Genomic DNA, 19,516 nt, shown 5'->3' with positions numbered 1-19,516 from the left:
TTCTCCTGTTTCATAACCAAGTGTTTATAACGTGGGCTGAAAAGACAAAAGGTCCTTCTGTTGACCTTATAGGTAGCATGGTCTTTGTCCGACAGTTTACCAGCAGTGCAAGTGATGTATTTGCTTGTGCTATATGGAGGTGGTTTCATGGGAGGTGCCTTACAATGACTCCAAAATGCGAAAGTATCAATGAGATGTCTCCGTACTTGTAAGGATACCATTAAATATGACTACTGTTTTGTAGCTTGATGTTTATGTTGATAATTTGTCTAAATCTGTGGCAAAATGATGTTGCATATTTAGTGAAAAATGTAAAAGCCATCAGTTGAACAACCTCTTTTGCTGGCATTCACAGTATTTGTTCTTATTTTGACATAGAATTTGAAGGGAGGAATACTTAAATTCGACCAAGCAAAAGAGCAGAAATATTGTTCAGCAAATGTGAACATTTAAGGTCTAACAAGGATGAGACTGAATGCTAGGTTTTTCAACCATGAAATTGCTAATTGATTACTGAAATCAGAAGTCAGGTAAGGCTTCTTGTTAATTCACCAAAAAAGCTGAAATTATTTCTTATCAATATTAATGGAGAGCAGACGGAGCCCTGCAAAGAACAGATAATTCATTATATATTATAATATTATTCATGTTCCAGTCCAGAAGTGTGAGTTGAATTGCAGGTCTTTTTGCAGTGCGTCATTATTAACACGGAACCAGATTTGCATACCTTCGTCGGGGGGAAAACTTGCGTTTTATTGTATCGTTGTTCAGGGCTAGTCTTACGATACGTGAGCGTCAAATTAAACTAAAAGCACATCCGTTGATTTAAGAGCAAGTAACGAAAAGAACTTTCGCCTGAAATGCACCTGACTTACAGGGCATCTGGACCTTATTTACGGTGGAGTGGTTTGTTTTCTTTAGTTGACTCTCCAGTGCTCCGATATTCAAAGGTGCTGAGTGGCTCCAAGCCTCGGGTCAGTCACATGTGGTAAAGCTGGTCCCCTTTGGGGTTGCTTGTGTTTAGCTTCTCGTCTCAGTTTATGCAGATTGTGTTTTGTAAACAGTAAAGGGGGCTGGGATGCGAAACTTTGACCAATGTGAGGAGTGGATTGTGCTGGCATTTAAACAATGGAAACCAGCACAACGTTGTTGGCAACCATTCTGCTGGGGTGGGTGGAGTGGGCGTTACCGTCCCTTTTTTGTCCGGCCGTGTTGTTGAAAGTGATTTTAGTGTCGGTTGCTGAATGTTTGTCCGTTAACCCTTACCTACGAGTCCAGGCACATTCCCTAAATTGTATGCCTCGAGGGCGCTTCTGTTCTTTGCCGTTTTTCTCTAGCTCATAATTTAAGTTTCCCTCTTCTCTCGGCTCAAACGGCGGAAAATGCACAGCATTCTTCTCTTGTCTACCCTGCCCTTTATTTAAAGAAGCAAAATCAAGCAGGGTGCAACTGGAGGATCGCTTTCTAATAAATAACACAAAGCAAGGCCTTTTCTTTATTACTTTGAGAAATTGTCCGAATACTAATGAGGTGTTTAAACACTACCGTTTAACGAGCAGTTTCAGTACTCCCCTTGTGCTCACTCTTCTCTTTTTTTTTTTTTTCTAAACCAAAAGCGCTGTTATGGCTTGTGTTCTTTATCTGTCAACATTAAATAATGTCACAGACTTCCAGGCACTGCTGTCACCAGTAAAATAAAATGTTCAATCGAAACTTAAAATCAATTTGGAGTAGTCTGACGCCTTTTCCTATGAAGCACGCGTGACTATGGTCTTCAGTGACGATCGGATTGGTTCCGAACCAATTCACGTATATTCGAGAATGGAGTATGAATGCAATTAAGAATCTCTACACTTTGTTTACATTAGCTCTATACATAGTTTGTCCATGTTTAGCGTGGATTTATGTCAGATGAATTCCTATGCATGTGCATACTCCATATTACAGCATAAATAGAAATAATCATTCGGTATTTTCTTTGAAAGCGAGATGAAAGGCTATAATTTATAATATAACAAAGTAACGTGTCCTGATGATCAAGTAACCTGCATTCAGTTTGATACAAGCCCCCCGTGGTGAAGGTGTCAACATTACTTTTGTTATTCTGATTAGTTTGATAAAAAAAAAAAAAATGCTAGCCATCCGCGACTGGACAAACTTTGCAGCAGATGGGGAACAGTGAAAATGCCACGCGCACAGTGATGGGGGAATAATAGGGCGCAGGGGGGAGTGGTGGGGGTTTGGGGGCAACCAGTTAGAGACCGTGTTTAGTTATTGTCAATCCATGCAGAATATTGCGTCTCGTTTCCTCCCCTGCTCAGTGTTTTACTATCAGGCGCTTCTGCAGTCGCTCCCGTTCCCTAGGTTGTGTTCATTTAATTGATGTACTGCGCATAGCGCGGAAGCTCGGACTGCACCATTCGCTTCCTCACCGCCGGGGAAGACGGGAGTCGAACCCCCAGCTGAAAACGGCAGAGCTGAGGCTTAAAGCGAGCACGATCCTCCCATTTCTCTGTGACCCCCCTTCTTCCCTTTTTCCTTCCGACACCACCTCTGCTTTCTTCTCGCTATCCCTCCCCTTATTATCCTCCCGGAGTCCTCGGGGGCTGGCAGTTGTGAGAGAACTGCTGAATTGTTGCCGAGCGTCTGTTGGTGTCACTGCTAAGCTCTCATTGCCGGGGTTCTGCAATTCGCCTCTGCGTTCGGTGACGTGCCCGAGCATGTTCACATCAGAGATAGTGTCGAATCTACCTGAGTGTGTACTTCTCAACCGCTGTCAGAGGATACCTACCAGGCATAGAGACTGGGGCTTCGGATACTCACAGTGAAGAAAACCACACAGGATTACAACGATGGGGTTCTACGGCACTTTAAAGATGATCTTTTATAAAGTGAGTTCGTATTTATATGCCCATTTTATATATATGTCCGGCTTGTGAAATGCGCGTCGCATTTAGTTGATAGACCGCATTTTTCCCGCAACTGCCTAACCGTATTCTAAATCATGCAGGCTTTGGTTGTGAGGTCGTTTCATAATTTTAATCACGATCGGCATATTTACTACACTGTTCGTTAAATTAATCCTTGTGGATTCTAATGGTGTAGCGCTAGCTATAGCTGCCTTTGGTTAAAATGTATACATTTTGGCTTGCTTGGTTTTGATTATTTCCGTATGTGTCCATAGCCAAAGTAGCAGCGAGGACCTGGGCAATTTACAGTAGATCCGTAGATCAAGGGCATTAATTTCATTCTTTGAAAAATAAGACCCTGGGTCGTCTCTTGATGCGATTTATTTAAATTGTCTGATTCTGCCAAATCATTCTCCCATAATGTCTATGCTACTGCACCTGCGTGCTACGGTGTATGGACGAGAGATCCGGCACATCAGCACTTTATTGCACGGATGCTCATACTACACCCCACGCATGGGACAATATATGGTGTCTGCAGAGATTTTAAATAATATCGTTCTTGACGTGAGCGGGCGCGGTTTGAGGAAATTAACACCACGTTGTAATGTGTTAAATGTGGTGTTAAGGCACCCCTCTGCCAAAAGACAGCTGCCATGGTTGCGTCTGTCATGTGCAGAAAAGGTGCAATTATTTTCAGTAATCGGCTGTGCTTATTCACAATAGTTGTGTTGAAGGAGTCCTTGACAAATGGAAACACATTTACGCTTCACCTTTAGCGCATTATGGTTTATCACTAAAGAGCAAAATAATGTTAAACGAGAAATGCTGTGGCATGTTCCAGTGCGCAAGTTACTGTACCACGGATGTCGGTTCTGTTGTGCGTGAGATTTTGAAGTGGTGTTTGAAGTATGAACTCGAAGCGTTCCCCATACAGCCTGTTGAAGGATCTCCCTGTTGCTGACAGTAGGCCTAAGTGGTTAATAGCTAGTGTTTCTCTTCCGTATGTATCAACATTTTATCTGCCAATTTAATTTGTCCTTTGGTTTATAAGTTTGTTCAAGAAACATATCCGTAAACTTGGTATAGTAAATTCTCTCTCCAGAAGAATCGCCCTTCCGGAATTAGGGACAATGTTTAATGTAATATCGGAAACATATTCGAGGCAAACGTGCTTTTTCTGCACCCAAATGGCTTCAGAACCTGATTTTTAGGTTCTAGGACATAATGTATTTTAAAACGTGTTGCGACGAGAAAGCAGCGAGTAATGATACAGCGGAGCCGTCTGCGCGGGGACACTCCCCACCCTTTCTGCGCGCAGCGTTTAGACATTTTCTTCACGTCCGTGCGAAAATACGCTTCCGAAACCGCAGCTATTACCGATTCTGTTTATCGTGTTATGTAAACATATTACTCGATCACCATCAAGTCATTTGCCATGTCGTGTCCTTGTCAATGAACTAAAGACTACCCACGACGTGCATATGCTTGGTCATAAACAATTAACGATTTTTGATTGAAATAGTTTTAAGTTATAAATGCATATATATTCTGTTTTCCCTCCTGTTGCTGATTTCCGGTCTCAGTATTTTTCGACTTAAATAACCAGCGGCGTTGATGTGTATTCTATGTGCACAAATTGTTACGGATTTAGCATAGGAAATTACATCCCTTGCTGTTGACTCCTTAGATTTTGGTTCCCAGGGGATCGGTATGCACATTGCCTTTCTCGGTGTAACTGAAATTGCATAGCCTAACCATCTGTGACCAAACACTCATATTCTATAATGACCAGCACGGAAAGCTTTTTCATGTCTGAATCTTCAGTAATACGCTCACAGCAAAGCGTGCTGGCCTTTAAATGCCAAGTAAAACTGCCATTTAATTTTATTTCTAGTTTTGTTACCCACTTCAGGTGCTGATAGGAGGGTCCATTGAATCAGCCTATACTGTTAATCCTCTTGGAGATACAACCTTGATACGCCGGTATCTCTCTTTCACTCATTCACTCGATGGCTATAGGAATGGGCAATATTTAGCGATCATTTGTTGCAATAATTGCAGCATTCTAGTAATTTATAATTCACTATTTTCATTCTACTATAAACCTTACTAGCCTGTACATGATTATACTGACCAAACACAGAGTAACTATGTCAGAGCAAGAATTTGGTAATCATACATTTTGTTAGCTTTACAGATGCCAGAAAAAAGGATAATGATCTGCCCTGCAAGCAACATGCAGATAAGGCTTGTGTGTATCAGAGATCCCCTGAAGTATGTGTTGGAGATCCCCTGATGTGCCCTTGTACCCATTCCAATTGTCTGAAGGAGTGAGTTTCAGGAGGTGTGTAGTAATTTGCATTAAGGTTGTGAGAGATGTACAGACGGCACATTATCTCTTAGTTTGTAGAGTTACGTTTTCTCAGTCTTGGACTGTGGCTTTTTATTGCCTGAGCCCAAGAGCACTCTCCTTTTCTCTTTCATCTTCTCCCTTTCTCTCGCTCACTCTCGCCCTCTCTTTCTCACCCCTTTCTCAGCGAATCTTGCCACCGCCGTCACGGTGAGCTCATGGCTGTTGAGAACAGGCGTGGGTTAGGGAAGGCCAACCCGACCAGTCAAACCACCTAATAAAACAAAACCACTTCCTCAGCAGGAAAGGAACATTTTAAACGGCTTGTAATTAAGAAAGTATTTGTGCCGTATTGAAAACAGGTCCCGCTGCCGTGTTCAAGGGTTGTCCAGCAAAGCGTGTTTCATGTCTGCGGTGGGCTTAATGAGACGTTCCCAGAGGCCCCTGGGGATCGAGGTTCCAGTGATGTGGATGCGTTTGGGTCCTTGATCTATGACGCCATTGTCACCGCCCCCTGCCCATCACCCCTGTCATACGGCGAATGGCTTTAATCAGAACCCCAGGCCTATCAGCACTGAGACGTCTCCCCAGTGAACACACGACCCCGATAACCTCGTTGTGTAATTATTATTTAATTAACCTTTATTTAACCAAGCAGTCTCGTTGAGGTCTGGAATCTCTTTCAAGAGAGACGTGGCCAAGATAGCAGCCAGCACAGTATCAGTATACAATAAAATATACAAAAAACATATAAAACCGGAAGTTAAAAAATTAAATTAAAAAAAAAAGATACAATCTGAGTACTACTGTTTTCATCACACATCTAGACAATCTCTTATTCATGCAATGGATGTAATCATCTGTTGGGAGGGGGTGTCAAGCCTGCATTTTTATTCTCCACTTCCAGTGCGATGCTCCTGTCTTGTTATTGGCTTGCTGATGCTTTGCGAATCCGCCATCACCCCTAGTAACAGCGACACACCAAACACATTTCGGTTTTTTGTTTCTGCAAGCTCGTTTAGCATGACACCGATAGCTATAGTCCCAACGCTGTTCTTGGAGCAATGGGGAAATGTTCTCCGGGCTGAACTTGCATTGTGGGAAAAGCGGTTGGGAGGAGTAGAGTCGGTCTGTCTGGATTTTCCCCCTGTGACATCACTGTCAGGATCCAGTAGCATCCCGCCCTGCGAACCACACGCAGGCTCCCCAGTGAGTCTAAAGCGTCATCGGCTTTTTTAAGGAAAACTACCCCGGGGCCGTTTTCTTGGACAGGCCTGAGAGTAGAGTCCCAAACCACTTCTGATTGGCCCACATCCTCAGAGTGCAGTCCTAAACTGCTTATGATTGGCCTACATTCTTCAGAGGAGAGTCACAAACTGCTTCTGATTGGCCTACATCCTCAGAGGGGAATCTCAAACTGCTTCTGATTGGCCAATTTCCCTCATCCTGTTTTCAGTCTGACTGGAGTCCTGTCAGACAGACAGCAAATAAATTTCATTATGAAACTGCTTCCCAAAAATACTCCTTTTTCCCCTGAATGCGGTCTGAGACCTCTTGTGCCAGTGGACAGTGCAGGCTTTGTTTGGTGTGTATCCAGGGTGGGACTATGCACTGGAGCAGGAGACGAGGGGCTTTGATGGTCTGTGTGTGTGTGTGTGTGTGTGTGTGTGTGTGTGTGTGTGCGTGCGTGTGTGCGTGTGTGCGTGTGTGCGTGTGTGCGTGTGTGCGTGTGTGCGTGTGCGCGCGTGTGCGTGTGCGCGCGTGCGCGCGTGCGCGCGTGTGCGCGTGCGTGTATGTGTGTTTGCGTGTGTGTGTGTGTGTGTGTTTGTGTCAGAGAGGGAGAGAGAGGGCACAATAAAGAATAGGCCTGCTCCATTTTCCTCCCTGAGCAGCAGTATAAATCAAGCGGGTGTCTGGTGCCGGGGGTGCAGTCAGCACACAGCCCTGTCGCTGTGGAACCCTGCAAATCAGAGCGACTGCTTTTCTCACGCACGCCATTTACAGCCCCCCCCCCCCCCTACTCCAGGCCTGTTCTGTAACAGGCAGCCCCCCCCCCCCAGCATAACAGAACCAGGGTCCCTATCTCTCCCTCCCGCGGGCAGAGGAAGGCGCTCCGCGTCGCACCATGGATACGTCACCCAGAAAGATGGGCTCTGTGCCTAATGTGATATATCAGTTTCCTACCTTGGCCGGGTTTTTCATTCAGGGACTTTCTATTTTTAGTTTGCTTAAACTGAAATATCCACCTCACAAAATGGCTCCCGACAATCGCTTAAAAAGTTATGTGCCTTCAATGTTGTGTGCCTCAGCACTAAATAGCCAATGCCCTATTCTACTGGAGAAATATACAGTACGGGGATCCTGATACGGCTACCCTGGCTACACGCTTTCGTTGTGGAGTCAGAAAGGTTTGACTGTGGGACCAGTGAGCGGCCATCTTAAGTGGGGTGAATGGGGGTGAGCCCTAAACAGTGTGAGGCAGACCCGGGCATCCTTTGGCGCTAGCTTTGCGAAGGATTGGCAGCTTCCAGCACAGATTTGTTTGTGTTCCTCCGCGATCGGTCGTTAATCAACTGCGGGCCCCCCGCGGTCGGATTTAAATCAACGGGCAGCCTCTGCGGTCCGCTCGTAAACGGTCAGGTGTAAATCTCCGGTAGTTTACGCGGCAGCGCTCACGGTCCACCTTCTGACTGCTGCTTTTCTCCTCTTTTGTCTCGCAGATGAAGAGGAAGTTGGACCATGGCCCCGAGGTCCGATCCTTCCCTTCTGGAAAGAAGCCCTGCAAAGGCTCGGAATACCCCAGGTAAGCCCACTTACCACGTATGGAATGAGGGAAATGGTCTGAGTGCTCCTACAGGCACCACTGGCTTGGATTAAAACACTGAGAAATTGAAAATGGAGGTGGTGGAAATAGTTGGACGAATTCCAGGAAAAACACCCCCTGCCACCAGCCCCCGTGCGCCTCACCTGCTGTTACCTCACAGTCCTGCGTTCCGAGGCGAAGCAGAGGCCGCATCAATCTGCCCGGCCGACCCACGATGCTCAGCGGCAGCGGCCGGGAGGGGGACCATAACGAGCGCGGTTTTAAAAAATGATCGCATGCGCTCTTCCGGCACCTCTGACCTGCCCCGGAAAGCGGGTTTTAATCAGAAGCTCCGTCCTAACAAGGAGCGTCAGCCTACCCTCCAACGCCCCCGCACGGATTTCGGAGCTCCGAATCCAGGCAGAAGGGATCAGACGATGGTCCTGGCTCAAACTGTCGGAATGTTGATGGGTTCACTGCACTGCAGCAGCATCCCCGCCTGTCTTCTCGCTACCGTGGCAACATCCCATCCAGTAAGCGCCCCCCCTCGCGAAATGAACGCCCTCGATCCATCACGGCAGGGAGGCGTCAGGCAGCATCGTCACGGAAACACCGGCGGAAGCACCCGAGCCCACGAGTCGCTTCGTACTTCGAACCAGGCCGGCATCACCTCGCCCCCTCTTCCCAGACTAGGCGTGGAAGCTCACAGTTTGGAGCTTTCTCCGTATGTGCTGTAGACAGCAGGGTGAAGCGTAAGCGTTTCAAATGAAAACCTAGGGAGCGTGTGCAAATAACCTTTTTTTGTGTCTCCTGATCTGACTAACCTCACACTCCCCTTGTTTTTAGCCTCACTCCCAGTCAGACCTGGGTCAAATATGTAATTGTTTTGGATTCAAATACTTTTATACACTGTGTTGTGCTTGTGTATTGGTACCTGTGAAATGGATCCAGAAATTACAAACCCTTCTCTCTGGTCCTCTTGGTCGGCTCAATTGCGTCAGGCAAGATCAATCGAACACCAAAAATAATTTGAATCCAAAACGATCACGTACGAAACGAACACCCAGTATACATTGTGCCTGTTGATTTTCCACTTGACGCTCATGTGTCTGGGTTAACCAATCCCACTGAGGGTGAACGTCAGTCGCATCCCTCCTGGGATTTACCCTCACAACCTACGACTTCACCACCACTCCAAAGATCCTCCCCCCAATCGATTGATACTGCCTGTCAACCTCTCCGGTGATTAGCTCTCCCTTTTGTTTCGAATTGGAGGATTAATGCCTCATGGAAGCAGATTGTTTATCGCTCCTCGGCACGACACTCCGGGATTTTAAGAAGTCTTCAGTTTCCCGAGGACCGCAACCGCCGTCTCCCCCACCGTCGTCTCACTGGCGGTCCTCCCAGGTTTAATTGCCGTACCTGGGATCCTCTCCGCTTCAAATCCCATTAAAAATTCATGCGTTGTTATGAAACGGACCCGTCTCCACTCTCCAACAAACAGCTCGACTCTAAAGGACGCTGTCACCGGGTAGCGGAGGAGTGCTGAGCTGGCTTTTTCTCTTTTTTTTTTGGGCTGTTTCTGCACCGTAAGCAGCCGGGCTTTGAAGAGTTTGCCTGCCGCCCTCAGGTCCGGCTCCTGGCCAGAACAATTCCTGACTGAGAGAGCGCTATGTTTGGAGTGCGTCGCTCTTTGAAGCTTTCAACGTCCTGGGACTGGCTCCTGAGGGAAACCGCATCATTTTGCCGCCCCCGCTCCTGCCCCCCCCCACCAGTTTTCCTTTCCAACCAGTCAGGAATCAATAAGATTTACAACAAACATAATTAGAAGGGGTCAGAGGTCACGGTCACGTATTGGTGCTGGTCCCCAGTTTCCAATGTGATTTATAACGCTAGTTACAGCAAGCAGCTGGTTTTTTCCCACTGCATCATTGTGCTTGATGAGAAGACGGCAGCTTGAGAAGCAGACTTGTCTCTGCAAAGCCCAAAAGCAATATGCTTATCTCGTTAATATCAATCGTACATCTCTCCCACACCCAGCCGAGCGATATTACCGTTATTCCTTTGTTGTTATTGAGAGAGGATTTTCACACGGCCCTCCCTGCCCCACCCCTCCCCAAACCCCAGGGAAATGTTTGATAAGAGGAAATTAAAAAACACTTGATAAGAGGCGTTTTCTGCCCTGCATCTAATCTTCTTATTCGTCCTCGTCCTTGGTGTGGCCAAATCCAAATGCGCAAGTCTGTCCAAATTTTATTCCTGTTAAATGCGCTTTTTGAAAATCAGCCTTGAAACCCATCACTGAAAGCTGCAGGGAATGTGGATTTTAGTAAGGGTATTGTTTTTGATGAAAGTAAAATATTTTGCCCGGAGATATCGGAATAAGAATTTTCCCCCCTCTCTCCCTCCTTTCTCCTTTCCTGTTGCAGCCCTGCGGGACTTGTGCCGTACCCGGCCACGCCCACCACGTTCGGGGACCTGAGGGCAGCCAATGGGCAGGGGCAGCAGCGGCGACGCATCACCTCCATCCAGCCCCCGTCGGGGCTCCAGGAGTGGCTCCGCACCTTTCAGGTAGGCCTCGCCCCCCATGCAGCCTGGCCAATCACACGGATCCCAGCGCACGCACTGCAAAATCAGTAACAAGAAGAACACTTAAGAAGTATCTTAGTCTTATATTTAGACTTAAAATCATTTCTATTACTTGTCAGCTAAATGTGACAATGAGGTGAGAAAGTTTGAGTCATTTCAAGATTTGCCAATGCGGTGTGAATTTCACTTGCCAAGCAAATATAAAACAAGCTAATATTTTCCACTTGAGAGAAAGAAAAATGATCTTAAGTTACCAGGCTTATCTTATTGCATGACTCTTAATACAAAGCTAAAAACGCTTAAGATGGCCATTTTTGCAGTGTTGGACCGCAAGGCAGACCGCCCCTTCGTCTGTTCTTCAACCAAAGTCCCCCGAGTTTTCTCTCTCCCCTCTTCCTATGTCTCTTGTTTCTATGTCCCTCCTCCCTTCTCTGCTTCTCCCTCTCCAATTCCTCTCTTGTTGGATTTGCGCCATCCGCTTTTCACGACCCGACGCGTTTCACGGCTCTCCCAATCAGTGTTCTCTGAGACTTTGAGATAATTGCAGCCTTGTTTAAGTCCCGCTGCTCGCAGTACGCGCCCCGGCGTGGAATTACCTGTTCGCAGACGCGGGCGTACATGGGTCCGCGTCGAGATTCAGTGCGTTCGCTCGATTCGTTTTCTCCTCATGCTCCGCTGCAGATACGTAATGTTTTTAAACGCAATAGTTTAAACCCCCCCCCCCCCCCCAGTATCTCACCGTCTGATTAAATATTGAGCTACAGTTGTGCGCTTTGGTTATCTGCCGTGAATGGGTTACACCGAATAAGGACCAACCTTTTCTGTCCACGTGTCGTTTGTCCACCTTCTAATGGAGCTACGAAGTTCCATTAAAGGCAGCTTGGGGATGTTCATTCTACGGCAAAGGTTTGACCTATGAAAATGTTTTTCAGTCATTTTGTTCAGAAGCACACATCCTTTTTTCCCAGCGAGCTCCGTGTCCTGCGTTTGCCCGACACGGCTCTTATCTCGTCTTTTTGTTGCTGCATCAGATCCAGACTTTAACAGAAATCCTTTAAGAAAAGGCCTTGTGGTGAATTGTGCCTATTCTGGGATCGTACGTTCAGAAACCACTCTTTGGGAGCCATCAACCAAAGTCAGAATGCCTGGTCGCATCCTCAACAAGCCTTTAAGAAAATAACTTGAGAGCGTTTCGCTGTGGAATCGGTGAATTGGGGGAATTTGCGTCACATCCAGACCATGGAAAAGTGGCCTTGGGAGTGCAGAGATCTTCACAGCAATCTTCATCGTCTCCTGCACTTGCCTGTACACAAGCCGTACCGTACCAGATGTTCCAGACGTTTCCTCTCGGATAATGCAGCCCATTTCCTGTCCCCGGGGTTAATTTCATTTTGGAGAAAGCCACCGTTTGTCCAGCGCCCGCTCCTTATCGGTGCGGGATGGTGCGCGGGAGGGCGCACCCCGAGGCTGGGATCGCTGGGTTGTTTTTGTTTGTGTTCTTCTTGGCACGGACTTCCTGGTAATGACCCCGGACTCCAGGAAGCATGCCACGGCGGAGGGTAGATGGCACAGCGTGATGCAATTAGACCCAAAATAAATGGGAGACTCCTGACTGATTGCATCATTTAAAAGCCTTTTTCCCTTTCTTAATGTCTCCCCCCCTTCCGTTTCCTCTGGGTTTAAAGCCCTTCCCTGTGGAACGGGCCAGGGCCTGGACCGTTTCTCTCGGAGCGGGCAAAGGCTAGTCTGGCCAGGCCCCTTGTCTTTATCCGGGCCTTTCCACGTTCACGTACCACCAGGGGCTGCCGTTTGACTGTGTTTGACAGTCCTCCGCAGTGGGATAGTAGTCCGGGGGGACTGGAAATTAAGAGCCTTTAATGAGCGACTTGGCGACCGTACGCTGAAAGCCCTGCGTCTGGGACCCATTAAGGCTCACAGAGTTCAGAAAAGCTAATGCTAACATCAACACGCGCACTCCCAGGCCCTGAATAACTTTCTCTTCCACCGTGTAATTTTGTGGTTCACTTTTCTGACCAATGTGCAAAGTTGACCTAGTCACGAGCGCTGTGGGGTAGGGCACGATTTATTTTTTGGGTTCTGAACCTGTTGCCTCTCCCTTTGACGCCTTTTCTTCACTACACTAATCTATATTGGCAAAACCAAGGGCTTACGCTTACGTTTGACTCAAGCTTACCTCAAGTATGCATTCTAATGAACGTGCCGTGCACTTCAGGTCAGAACTCCAGTGCTGTCGTGTCAAACGGGATGGCACGTGTGTGTGTTTGCGTGTGTCTGTGCGTGTGTGCGCGAGGTCCGTTTCAGACTGCGTTTCTCTCGCGCGTTTCAGACCTGGAGTGGTCCGGAGAAGCTCCTGGCGCTGGACGAGCTCATCGACAGCTGCGAGCCCACCCAGGTCAAGCACATGATGCAGGTGATCGAGCCGCAGTTCCAGAGGGACTTCATCTCCCTGCTGCCCAAAGAGGTGAGCCAGTGGCCCCGCCCCGCCCAGACACGCCCGCTCACAAACCTTTCATCACACCAGGCCAGGAGTTGTAGAACCTGACTGACATGTTGGCTGTTCCGGATACTGTCTATCAACATCTGCAAGCATCTTTAATCAGGAAAGTGAGAGGCGTGTGTAAAATAGCTTGAAAATATTTTGATATATTGCCAGCAGTTCCTTGAGTACACGTATTGGTTTTGGAGGCAAACCCTTGCAGACCGAGTCCTTTCCTAATGCTTCCAATGATGCCCCCTGGTGTTTTTGTATTAGACAAAAAGAGAGTGGCTGTTTGTCTCCTCTGCGCAAAGATCTATCGAGGGAAAGGGTGAGGGGAACAAGTGAGGGATGAGGGCACAAGAGTGAGAGAGATGAGAGATAAAGAAAGTGGTGAGAGAGAAAGGGATGGGAGAGAGCAATAGAGCGAGAGAGGGAGAAGTCTGGCACCCTGCTTCCTTGACCCAGGTTCCCGCGCAGATGTGAATTAAAGCCCTGCCGCTGTGCCGAGCAGGGACTTTTAATCTAGGGCTGGAAATGGCAGCATTAGCCTTTAGTGAGAATATTGGAGAATTTGAACCTTGTAATTGCCTTCTCCCTGTTCCCCAAACTCCTCGGCTCTACAGGAAATTCAGCGGCAGAGTTTGCATTGCAATAAATGAGTTTTGTCGGAATTAAATTTGAGCCAGTGTGCCGTAGACCCCTGACATGGCGGTTATGAATGGTGCCATTAAACGGCCTTCTGGGACAGGAGTGGTGACAGCTGAGTGTGTCCGTGTGGTGGGTACTGAGTGTGTGTCTGTCTCTCACAGCTGGCCCTTTACGTACTGTCGTTCCTGGAACCCAAAGACCTGCTGCAGGCGGCACAGACCTGTCGGTACTGGCGCATCCTGGCGGAGGACAACCTGCTGTGGAGGGAGAAGTGTAGGGAGGAAGGTGAGCTCTACACACAACTGACACGACTCCTGCAGCAACATTACGCCACTCCTGCAGCAACCTGACGCGACTTCTACGACTCCTATAGCAACCTGACACAACTCATTCAGCAATCTGACAACTCATTCAGCAATCTGACACAACTCCTATAGCAACCTGACTCCACTCATGCAGCAACCTGACACGACTTCTACGACTCCTACCGCAACCTGACACGACTCCTACACCAACCTGACACAACTCCTACACCAACCTGACGCAACTCCTGCTCCGACCTGACGCAACTCCTGCTGCAATCTGACGCAACTCGCACAGCAAGCATACACAACTGGTATAGCAGCTTTATTTTGTGCGTCACTCACCACAGAGCTGTGCATTGTGGCAGTAATCCTGCAGTTGCGGGTTTCTCAGCGGTATGATCCGGCTGGCTCTTCAGCCAGAGGCACGCTCCTGTGCGGCCGGTCTCCCCAGCCCTGACTCCCCAGCTGGGCCCACGCTCTTCCAGCAGTCTGCAGCTGGTGGCGTCTGCGGGCGTATCATTAGCAGGAATGTTGGCCCACGCGTCTGGGGCAGATGCCCAGCCGTCGTGTTAAAGCTGACATTACTACGACTGTAATACACCGACCCAAAGAGAGCCTTCCAAGGGATTTATTCCCTGTTTTATTATTTATTTTTAATTTATTTTTGGTTTTGTTTGCTTTGTTTATAATATTTGCCAAACCGTTGAGTGAAAGGAGCAAGGCCAGTATTCTTGAGGAGGAGAAACCGCACTGCTTTGGTGGGTGGCCATGCCCGGAAAGCTCCGGAGTCCTGCCAAGCAAACCCGGCGCAGCGAAAGCATGTTTTTTGGCCGAGAGGGAGTGTGGGAGAGATTATCCCATTCCACATTAAGCAGGTAGACGTCCAATGAAAGCTGTCAGGCAGAACCGAACCCAACTAAACCAGCATCAATGGGCTTGACAGAGCCAATGAATACCCCTTCCACCCCGCCTCTCCTCCTGTCTTCCTGGGGGTCCTGGCTCGGTGGTCTGGCACCGAAGCCCCAAAACCCCTTTTACCGAGCACTTGTTTACCCCTTAGGTATCAACGAAGCCCTGCACATCAAGAGGAGGAAGGTGATCAAACCAGGGTTCACTCACAGTCCCTGGAAGAGCGCCTACATCCGACAGCACAGGATAGACACCAACTGGAGGAGAGGAGATCTCAAATCCCCTAAGGTACACTAGGCCTTTTATCCCCCAATAACCTCATTTAGAGTTTCCCCCATCAGAGCCTCATGGCCTTTAACTCTTTAACTGCTGTGTATGAGGATTTTATCGAAGGCACTAAATCATACAAGTTTATTGCCAAGGGATCGTGGTTGTGGAATGGTTCTTTATATGGAATTTTCAAATAATAACCTTTGCAAGTGCTCCAATATAGCGCATATTTTCCTCAAAAATGTAGAATGGCATGTCGAGCTGGATAAAAAATTAAAAAAAATGTCAGTTACATAATTCGGTTTGTTTGGTTTGTTCCTAAGCTTGCATCTTGTAAATGTAAAATATTACGGGAAATGAAAAACTTCATTTTATTTAGCTTTTTACGTGCATGTGCTGTGATTGACAAGGATTAGCAATGATGCATTTTCTTCAGAAAACATGGTGCCATTAATGGAATGAAGATGCACTAAATTTTGGACTGTGTATTTAATGTGCGCCATAAAAATTGTTAATGGTTTGCTCCCACATCTGAATGATAAATCTTTCTCGGAGTAAAGTTATCCTTATGAGCGTTCATTTGATTGAAAGAACTCTGAATGTCTGAGGGCCACTCTCCCAATCAGTGAAGTCGACCATATGCTTGTCATTAGCCAGAGAATCCTACAGGGCTGGATATTTCAGCTCCTGTTTCACTGCAGCTTGAAGATATTCTGAAGTTTTATGTGCTTTTCTTTTATGTTCCTAAATGTGTAAATGGGAGCTTATTAGCAGCATTTTCCTCTACCCTGATTCCCAGTTCCCTGGTTCAACAGTCTGTGTTGTTACTGCACGGTTTTAAAGAGCTTTGCAAATGTGCCTCCTCAGCATATTGTTGAGCGTTCTTCAGTGGTCGATATTTACCTTCTGCAGCTGGGGCTCCTCACTTTTGATGTGCTGAACGGTCTCGATTTTAACCTTTGACCTCCACCTCCTCTTCCTCCTCCAGGTGCTTAAAGGTCACGATGACCACGTGATCACCTGCCTCCAGTTCTGCGGCAACCGAATCGTCAGCGGCTCGGACGACAACACGCTCAAAGTGTGGTCGGCCGTCACGGGGAAGGTGAGCCGTGTTCCCGCCCGTTCTTTCCACAGCTTCGCGAATCTCACCCCGAACCCCCCCCTCCCCCCACTGCCCCGCTCCCAGGAGCCCCCATTAGAACTGCATTTCCGATCCGATCAGTCGTTTTCCCATCCATCCTTGCGAGCGCCAGGCTGACACGGGCCGTAATGGTGAATAATTGCCACATGAGGCCTTGTCAGAGCTTTCATCCCTCGCCTTGTATTTTTCCGGCTTATCGATCCGTTTCATTACAACTCGAGGAGGGTGAAGCCATCTATAACCGCCACCTTCCCAACAACGGTAAACCCCCCACCGCCCGTTTGGCTCTGTTGCATTCGGCACACGGGTCGAGGCGAATCGGCGCCATTGGCGCCAGAAGAGGGCTTGGCCCGTCTCGTGTGGATATGACTGCTCCAAGGCTCTTGCCAATCCCAGCGGTCGGGTTGGTGCAGTGGGCGTGGGCTTGGGGGGCTTTCCGCATCCCACCCCTCCCAGCCTTAGACTGTCGTCCAATAACCTTCACCCTGGGGTGTTGACGGCTTCCACGATTCAGACCATCATTCGGTTCATGTTGCCCCATGCCTCCTTGTTATTTTGTGTATTCAAATATTTTCCCCGGCAAAAAAAAAAGAGAAAGCCTATTTAAGAATTTATGACTGAATCTGTCGCATCGGCCTTGCAGCTCCGTTTAATGTTGCCCCTTAAACAAAAACAATAACAAAAGCGAAAACTAAAAAAATCTGAGTGTGCGCCAGCCGCTTGAGGAAGGTCTCGCAGATGGCCGTAAAGCACCCTGCGTCTCCTTCCCTCCACGCTCCGCCTCCCACCCAGAGCCCCTCGCGAAAGCTCCCGGTTTAAGAGCCCCGTGCCTCCGTCCTGTTCAGAGAAGGGAGGGAGGGAGGGAGGGAGGGAGAGGGGGAAGAGAAACCAGGCTCCCCCATGTATGTAATTGCATCAGGACGCAGCCGAGTGGTAAACGAGCAAACAAGGAGGGGGCTGATTGCGGGGGGGAGGAGTTAATACACCGCGTTGAATCAGTCCGTAATTGCCTCGCCCCTGGACGATTCCGCGGCAGCGCGATGTCTGGGAATGCCGTTTTTTTTCCGTAGCTGTTCCCGCTGACTCATCGGGAAACACGGCGATACGGGAATGGCTTTATGGCGGTGTGTACGGCCCTGTCATTTTTCCATTAGACAATGAGGTTACTGACAAGATCATTGGTAACCCAGTTAATGGAGAGATGGACTGTGTAGATAAGGGCACCAGGTCTCCCAGAAGGCTGGTGTATGTCCCCCTCCCTCTAAAGGATTGTGAAGCACGCTGAGCTAATACTTTTAGATGCGCGTTATCTTCATCAAACTGAATTTCCCATATGAAGGAAATGCCTTTACCTGAAATAAATTATTTGACTACCATCTTGCATGGAAAATCTGGGATGATTCCACAGATTGTATTTTTTGGTTTAAACATGAATGATTTACTGAAGGCTACCAGAACCCTGCACAAGAATACAATAGTTCTCACGCACCAGTACTGTGTACATCTGCTATGATGTAGCCATGGGGCAGGGTGGTGAAGCAGTGCGTTGTGGGAGATCTGAGCGAGTTCATTACTGGGAGTGGCTGAAAGGTTCCGAGGGCTAACGGTAATCAGCCTCCACCTTTGACCTCTCCGGCTGTTGGTGCAGATGTTCCGTATTTCTTCTGTTGATAAAGATCCGAGGGAACCGTGTGGGTGGCTTGGCGAATCGGCTCCGAGTTTGTTCCTCCTCCTTGTTTTGGCTTTGTTTATTTTTGTTTGGTTTAAGTGTTGATTTTATGGAAATTCATTTGGTGCGAGCTGCGTCTCGCGCCCTTGACTCGCTCTCAAGGTGCTTCTACACCCATCTGTCTGTGTGTTTCCTTTTACGGCGACGCGAGGCTTTGAACGTCTCCGACAGAAGCGCGCTCGCTCCGCTCCCTCGCCGGGACGGGCTCTGAGCGCGCTCAGCCGAGCGGTTGACGCCCGCTTCTGGCGCGGCTTCACACGGGCATATGGCCACAGCCCCGTTGATAAATCACGGCGCGGCTACGGCGGGCGAAAAAATTTTCTGGCTCTCATCCCTCACCGCGTATTCCCTCCAGATCTACGCCGCGTTTGTCCTTCCGCCAGAGGTGGAACGGAGAAGGAATGAGCTGTCCATCTGTTCACGTCAGTGCGATTCCGGGAGAGGGAGAACTCTTGTAGGCAGATTTCAGGTGGGATATGGGTCGATAATTAACATGCAGCGTGCTGCTGCCTTGCTCGGGACTGCCTCCGCAAAGCATGTTCCACGTTTCTCCGTGTGCTAGAATCGGTCACTTGAGATGATCAAAACCCCCCCACGCCATTCTCTCCTGCACACATTAAAGATCGGCGTTACCCTCCCGTGCCCTTGACCCGGTAATCGGCTGAGATTGGATTTTTATCTCGTCTTCGCCCGAACGAGGCTGTGGTCGCTGGCTGTGGTTGCCCCACACAGCTTGGAGAGATGTGGGGGTGGGGGGAGTAATAGAGAAGAGTTTGTGAGCAGGTTACTCTGCTCCCCAGCTCCTGTGTATTGAAACCGGGGAGATTGCTGAAGAAGGTTCCAGAATCTGTGCTTTCGTTAAATTGTTTAGAGAGCGCAGCAGTTGACATAATCCCGTTAACAGCTGCTGACCCGCCTCGCTCACTCCGTCTCTAAGCGCTCCTCGCCCTCAGCTGTGTTTTTTTTTGCTGGCTCAGTTTCGGTGTGCATACCTCGGGCTGCGGGGTGGATCAGCCAGTTTCGGCCGCGTCTGGGCCTGCCCGCGGGTTTCTGCTCAGGAGGGCCACGCCCTCACGCCTCAGTCCGTCAATACACACACCGCAGCCCCCCCCCCCCCCCCCCCGGGCCGTTAGGTCTGCTCTCTGCTCCATTATGACTCATCGTCTCTATTCTCCTCAGATCCTAATCCTTGAGAAGGTTTCATTTAGTGTGTGTGTGTGTGTGTGTGTATTTGTGTGTAAGTGAGAGAGAAAGAGAGAGAAAAAGCAAAACCCGAGTCTGTATAAAAGAGTATGTGTGTGAGAGAGAGAGCCTGTATGAAAGAGAGAGAGGGAGAGTGTGTCTGTGTGTGTGAAGGAGT

At 48.4% G+C, this 19,516-nt stretch overlaps 1 protein-coding gene across 2 annotated transcripts in view; it reads left to right on the top strand.

Moving 5' to 3' along the window:
• LOC133135411 (F-box/WD repeat-containing protein 7) overlaps positions 1–19,516 on the top strand; it is a 92,384-nt gene that overhangs the window by 60,943 nt on the left and 11,925 nt on the right. The window contains exons 1-7 of one of the 2 annotated variants that reach the window (XM_061252393.1): positions 2,607–2,891; positions 7,983–8,065; positions 10,495–10,636; positions 13,002–13,136; positions 13,964–14,087; positions 15,168–15,304; positions 16,275–16,388. In XM_061252393.1, coding sequence (XP_061108377.1) covers positions 2,853–2,891; positions 7,983–8,065; positions 10,495–10,636; positions 13,002–13,136; positions 13,964–14,087; positions 15,168–15,304; positions 16,275–16,388 — 774 coding nt within the window. In that variant the 5' untranslated portion in view covers positions 2,607–2,852. Of the gene's footprint in view, positions 1–2,606; positions 2,892–7,982; positions 8,066–10,494; positions 10,637–13,001; positions 13,137–13,963; positions 14,088–15,167; positions 15,305–16,274; positions 16,389–19,516 lie in introns of those variants that run through there. The other variant, XM_061252392.1, reaches the window with a different exon arrangement.

This window comes from Conger conger, chromosome 8, assembly GCF_963514075.1.
Source record: "Conger conger chromosome 8, fConCon1.1, whole genome shotgun sequence".
Classification (NCBI taxonomy): domain Eukaryota; kingdom Metazoa; phylum Chordata; class Actinopteri; order Anguilliformes; family Congridae; genus Conger; species Conger conger.
The sequence above is the reverse complement of the archived record's forward strand: the minus strand, read 5'-3'. Positions and strand labels throughout refer to the sequence as shown.